We start from the raw sequence: 7,123 nt of genomic DNA on the forward strand, positions 1-7,123 counted from the left end.
AAAAACAATTGCATGTTTCTCACGTTTTAAAAATCCAAAAAAAATGGATATCATAACTAGTTTATGATTATCCATTAAGGTTTGGCCAAAATGTCAAAAACCCTTTTTTATTTTTTAGGATCCAGATATAAACTTTAATATTTGTGGGGTGTAAAATTACACGATAATGTACATCTGCGGGTATTAAAGATACAAGGTGTAAGTGAAAGCAATTTTAAAAATTCAGACTTTAGAATGGTTAGGATTCTACCCAATAAGGTAGAGACTCCCTCACGAGGGGAGATCTGCCTTGAACCTTAGAAAAGACCAGCGAATAGAAACTTGACCTAGAAAAGCAATCAAACAATAATGCAGCTTGCCTTAGGTAGGGTGCATTGGGGGTGATGCGTCTTCCCCTTGCACAACCAGTCCCTTACTCAGACTCTCGCAGACCTTAGGTTCCTAGTGACTATAATACTAGGTGGCGACTCCAACGAACCAAGCAAAATACAAATAAAAAATTTCGCCAGCCGATGTCGCGCGGATTTTGATGTGCGACAGAATGGCGACTCCACTGGGGTGACTTTGTTTGGTCGGACTAAGCTTTGTTTGTTTGATTGTTTGATTTTCTGTTTGGTCTGTTTAGCTTTACTGTTTCAACACTTTTTTTTTCTTCTTGCTCATAAATAAATGATTAATGCATTCATGCATTTTTAAGAGAACCCAATTCTAGGATAGGAGGGGAGTAGCGGTCTGCCCCATGACTTTCAGTCGGGGTTCAGAGTCGTGAAACATCCAACTATGAACTGAGTGTTTACTTGGTGATGGCGGTCACATAGTGCCCCAACCAGCCCTTGTAAACCCCTATACTGCCTTCACGTGAGGTGGGTCACTGGGCAGTTCATAGACCTTTTGAGACCAGTTAGAAAACATATCCCTCATATAATAACCTAGAATTTTGTCTGAACTTTACAGGATTTTTTGAGCTAAGACCATGACTTCCCTTACCTTTTCGGAATATGGGGAAAGATCTGAGATGATGCAAGCAGTCGAAGGGGATTGCCCAAGAACCAAGGTTGAGGAATTACCACACATAACCAAAGTGCACTATTCTGTAGACACCATAAAGAAGTTGGCCCCTTTTCTGAGCTATATTGATGAGAACCTGTTTGAGAAGAAGTACGGAAGAATTGCTCATCTAATAAGAATGCCTGTTCAGATTTCAGCAGTCAAAGCCTTGATGCATTTTTGGGATCCAAGCTACAGATGTTTCACCTTCGGGGATATTGATATGACTCCTACTCTTGAAGAGTATGCTCAGATCTTAAGTTTTTCAAATGACCCCTACAAAGTTTACTTCAGACAAAGGATTGAGAATACAGATATAGCAGTTGCCAAACTTCTACATTTGGATCAAGTTGATCGGTATAAGATACCTAATGGAGGTTTCAAGTGGAAGATGATCGAGAATAAATTGAAAAAAGAAAAAGAAGAAGGGAAGTTAGGTGAAGAAAGATATCAGATAATTTCTTTTGCCATATTTGGGTTGGTTCTTTTTCCTTCAGAAGCTGTCGGAATTATTAGCATTGAAGCTGCTAATGCCTTTCTCGAATTTGAAGAGGTAAAGCATAACCCTGCTTTAGCTATCTTAGCTGAAACCTTCCTATCGCTAAACCATTGCAGATTACATGGGAAAGGGGCGATGCGATGTTGTATCCCTCTCTTATTTATGTGGATAGTAAGCCATTTGCAAGCATCAAAAGAAGTCTTCAATAATTTCTGGTGGTTTAACATGAGGCCTCTTGAGCTGATGCTGACTGAAGAATGGAATGGTTTGGATGAAAAGGCGTGGGTAGAGAAATACCGAGAACTTCCCCAAACTAATTTCAGATGGAAAGCTCCTTGGGTAAGTGGTTCCTCTTACCTCATGAGTTGCGGTGACAAGGCCTGGGTTCCATTGATTGGCTTAATTGGATATATCAGTTACTCACCCTCATTGGTGGTAAGACAGTTTGGAGGAATACAACACGTGCCAAGAACTCAGGCAGTAGCTGAATACACCGGTCTGTTTAAAGAAGCTAGCTCTTTGGAAATGTTAGATGCCATCAGAAATGACTGGAAGCAACCTGTTTTGGTCTATAAGGAAGAGCATCAAAAAGAGTTCTCGGTTAGCCCTACATATTCAATATGGAGGAGTGGCAGTTCATCTAAGATACTTCCAGAGGTAGAAAAGCAAAGAAAAGCCCAAGGTAACTCGTCCGTGATGTTGGAGCTGAGAAGAAAAGGGTCAACAATGAGGAAGATCTCCAAGAAGAGCTGGATAAGCTGAGGATTGAGCTCGGTAATAGCAAAAATCATCAAAAATTCCTAGAAGACCAACTCTTGAAAGAAGAAGAGATGAAGGCCTTTCTGGATCAACAATTAAAGAAGAGCCAGCATGAAGCAAATGAGCAATTAAAGAAGAGGAAAGCCAAGAATGATGAGTTGATAAAAAAGCACGTAATGGTGGAGCATGAGTTGGTGAGTCTAAAAAAGACCTCGGAAAGTAGAAAGTCTGCTGATAAAGAAACAATAGCTTCTCTGAAGAAAGAAAGGGACCAATATAAATTAAAATGGGAGGCTGAAAAAGAAAAGAACAGGCTAGCTGATCTCGCCATCGAAGAAGAAAAAAGGTTAAGGACTCGATATCAGATGCAGGCTGAAGATGAGAGAGAAGCAAGGAGGGTAGCTGAGTCAGAAAGGAAGGTTTACCTGAACAAGATAAATGGTATGAGAAACCGAGTGTCTGTGATACAAGCTGAGCTTGAGTCCCGAGAGGAAGAAGCAAAGGAAATGCAAGAGCAATTTGAGGAGTGGCAAGACTATATCAGTAGTTTCGATGCACAACTAAATACTAAGGTAGCCGAGCTTGATATAGAGAAGGAAGAATTGCAAAGGGCCAGAAATCAGATTCAACAGTTGGAAAAGATGGTTCGAATTTTGGAGACAAACAATGAATCATTAGCCACCAACAATGGAACACTGGTTCAAGATAACACCGTGTTGCATTACAAGATTGAACAAACTGACAGGCTAATTGACATGGTAGCTAGGAAGGCAAATGAGCTATGAGTGAAGGCTACCAGGATTGCTAACAACCGCCATAGATACGAGGAATATTTGAATGAAGTTTCCTCTTTCATCAGGAATGTGGCCAATAGAGGAATATCATTTGAATGAAGACATTTTATATGAACCACTTTGTATTATGTCTACTTTTGGATTTTCATAATATGTATGGAATTTAATCAATCAAAGGAATTGGGCAAAACCTCGTTGTGTATATCAGACTTTGGATGTTACCTGTATTTGGCAAAGGAAGTCATGGATTAGCTCTTCAAATTCATATACGTGCATTTGCATCCCTATTTATACATTCATCCATTATAACACACATGCATACGCCAGGTCAAAATATAGGTCCCCAAAGAGCTTACAACACCCGACTTCGAGCAAGGAACATGGAAGATGAAGAGCGTGCTTATCGTGAAGCTCATTTCCAAGAAGAGTTGGATTCCTTAAAGGATAGTGTGGCTCGCCTCACCGGCTTACTCGAGCAAGTACTAAGGAACACCTCGAGGGAAGGTACTTCAACTAGGTCTGCCCCTCTCCCAGCAAGCCAACCTGAAGAAATAATAGGAGGGCATGCACAAGAGCCCCGACACAATGAACATGCACAGGAGCCCCGACACAATCCAGCATTTGTGCAGCCAACAACACCAATACCAACACCCGCAGTCGTAGATGCATTCGTTAATGAGTCCCATAAAACTAGGTCGTCTGAGGATGTTGATCAAGACAAAATGGCAGCACTAGAGGCCAGGATTAGGGCCATTGAGGGAATAGACTTATATGACCCTGTACGAGATGTAGAAATGTGTCTAGTCCCTAATGTGGTGGTACCAAAGAAATTTCGAGTTCCCGAATTTATCAAATACACCGGCACTCAATGCCCTGTTACCCATTTCAAATCCTATTGAAATAAAATGGCAGAAGTAGTTCACGATGAGAAGCTGCTAATGCATTTCTTCCAAGACAGCTTGAGTGGAGCATCGTTGAGCTGGTATATGAGGTTAGATAATACCAGGATCCATACATGGAAGGACCTTGTAGATGCTTTCATCAAGCAATACAAATACAACATGGATATTGCTCCTGATAGAACCAGTCTGTCTAACCTGGAGAAAGGAGATAAAGAAAGCATAAGAGAGTATGCTCAAAGATGGAGAGATTTGGCAGCACAAGTCCACCCGCCTCTCCTAGAAAAGGAAATGGTTGCTCTGTTTGCTAACACGCTAAAAGCGCCATACTATGAACACGTGATGGGTAGTTCGGCCCAACAATTCACGGATGCTGTAGTAGTGGCTGAACGTATAGAGCAAGGAGTAAAGAGTGGAAGGATCTCTACACCCGTGGAGAAAAAAAGTTTCGGAGTAAGGAAGAGAGAGATTGATCATGTTAAAAGTAGTTATAGAAGCAAGAAAGGCCCTTTCCAAAGGTATAATACTCAATCCTCTTCACCCCAAATTGCCCACACTAATTTCAACTTCCCGAGCTCAACAAAAAAACTTGAACCCCAAAACCACCAAGTAAAAAACCAAGCCGAGACCTTCCCCAAAAGGAACTACCAAAGAACCCAAGACTAATTGCCTCCATTGCCGTTACCCCTAGATGAAATGTACCAAAAGCTACTAAGTATCGGGCAAGTAGTCCCTGTGCCTTTGATACCCTTACAACCACCTTACCCCAGCTGGTATAAACCGGACCTCACTTGCGAATACCATGCCGGTATAGCTGGACATAACATCCATACCTGCAACGCCTTCAAGAGAAAACTTTTGCAACTGATCAAAGCAGGATGGATAGAATTTGAAGATGCCCCTAATGTGAATGTGAACCCTCTACCCAATCATGTTTCAGGTAGTGGGTTTGTAAACATGTTAGAATTGGAACACTCAAATATCTTAAAGGTGTCAATGGATAAGATCTACCAAATGATGGTAGATGCAAGCTACAAAGAGGGTAGCGAGAAGTGCTGTGAACTTCATAATATAAAGGGCCATGTGATCAGCCATTGCGAGGGCTTTCACAAAAAAGTGATGCAGATGATAAGTTGTGGGTTGCTGCGAATTGAGAAAGCAACAAGTGAGGAGGTGTTCATGATGGAGGCATCAAATAAAGAGGTGTGTCGAGTACAATTCACTACCGGAAAGCCACCCAAATTGGTCCTATCCAAACTAGTAGTGGAACATAAAGGAAACTATAGTGCTTTACCTCACGACTATGGGTACTCTTTCAAAAGCACTCCGCAACCACCTGTTTTTCAAGCAGAAATTGGGGGATTGACCCGTAGTGGCAGATGTTTCACTCCAGAAGAGCTGGAAAAACAAAGAAAAGCTAAGGGTAAAGAAAAGGTTGACATAACCGAAGAAATCAACAAACCTTTCACGGAAGAGGAAACCAACGAATTCTTAAAACTGATGAAACACAGTGAATATAGTATTGTTGAGCAGCTCAAGAAGACTCCATCAAGAATATCGTTATTTTCTCTGATTCTAAGCTCTGAGCCACATAGGAAGGCTCTACAAAAGGTATTGAATGAAGCCTACGTTCCCCAAGACATCAATCAAGAAACCATGGAACATTTAGTGGGAAGAATCCAGGCCTCGAATTACATATACTTCACTGAAGATGAATTGTGTCCTGATGGTACTGGGCACAACATGCCGCTATACATTACGGTGCGTTGCAAGGATATTCTGATTGGAAAGGTACTCGTCGATAACGGTTCTGCACTGAACGTCCTACCAAGGCATATGTTGAAAGAAATGCCTGTCGATGAGTCACATATGAAGCCCAGCACCTTGGTGGCGAGAGCATATGATGGTTCGCCAAGACCGATAATTGGGACCCCTAGAAGTAGAAGCTATATGTGGGGGCCCCAGATGTTCTTGATTCCATTACAAGTAATGGAAATTCACTTATCTTACAACATACTATTAGGAAGGCCGTGGATTCATGCAGCCGGAGCAGTGACTTCTTCATTGCACCAGTGTTTGAAGTATATCATGAATGGAATGTTGATAACTGTCAAAGCTGAAGAGACAATTTCCATGATAAAAAATGTGGCCATCCCTTTCATTGAAACTGAAGATTGTAGAGATGGGAATATTCATGCTTTCGAAATTGTGAACGCGGAATGGGTTCCTGAAGGCACGGTGTTGAGAAAGCCTAAAATCCCAGAAATGGCAAAGATGGCTGCCAAATGCTTTTTAAAGAATGGGGTTCCTTTTCAACGTAATCTTGGGATTAAAATGCCTAACCTAATTAAGCCAAACTATGCAAATCAAATATTTGGGCTTGGATATAAGCCCAAGAAAGACGATTACAAGCAGGTCACTCAGTTTAAAAGAGAGGCAAGAATGGCGAGGATTGAAGGAAGAGAGCCAGAAGAAGAGGAACTTGTCATCCCACCACTCCAAGTATCTTTCCCAAGGGCTGCAGAAGTGATTAGATCTGGCATAATAGATCTCCATATCAATACCCTGGAGAGCCAAGAAGAAAAACAGATAGAAGAAGCGGACTTGGAAATGAAGGATGAAGTTTTGCCACAACTCTCCATTCACACCATTGATGAACCTCCTGCTAGATTTTTCGTGCAAAGATTGGCTGAAGGGGAGGTGTATCAGAATTGGAAGATGGAGCCTGCTCCTATTGTGTTTAAAAAGTAATTGTTCTTGTTTGATAATGCTCAGACTTGTTTTGTCTTGTTTTGACTTGTGCTGAACTTGCTGGTATTTTAGCTCATAGTACCACAAAATTTTCTATGTTTAACCAAACACTTTTGTTTTAATGAGATCATGCATTTTCTTGTGTCCAATGTGTGCCTGCACCTTTTATCTTTTCATGAATCACACTTACACGAGCACGCCTTGAACTTTCAGGAATCCTTAAAGTTCCATCAATTCACAAAACCGTTGCACTAAGAATAATTGGCCAAACTTCGATAATATGATTGCAATGGATGATGAAGAATGGGGAGACGAGGATATAAGAGAGTTTACTAAGCTGGTAGAATGTTCAGAAAAGGCCTGGGAACCAGCCT

General features: G+C 41.3%; 1 protein-coding gene across 1 annotated transcript; it reads left to right on the forward strand.

Annotated features, from left to right (window-relative positions):
* Positions 1 to 4,004: 4,004 nt before the first annotated feature.
* On the forward strand, positions 4,005 to 6,749 carry LOC140954897 (uncharacterized). The gene is made up of 2 exons (XM_073405896.1): positions 4,005 to 4,516; positions 4,769 to 6,749. The coding sequence occupies exons 1-2, from the start codon at positions 4,005 to 4,007 to the stop codon at positions 6,747 to 6,749; spliced, it is 2,493 nt and encodes an 830-aa protein (XP_073261997.1).
* The last annotated feature ends 374 nt before the right edge of the window (positions 6,750 to 7,123 follow it).

The sequence above is a fragment of the Populus alba genome, chromosome 17 (genome assembly GCF_005239225.2).
Source record: "Populus alba chromosome 17, ASM523922v2, whole genome shotgun sequence".
NCBI lineage: Eukaryota > Viridiplantae > Streptophyta > Magnoliopsida > Malpighiales > Salicaceae > Populus > Populus alba.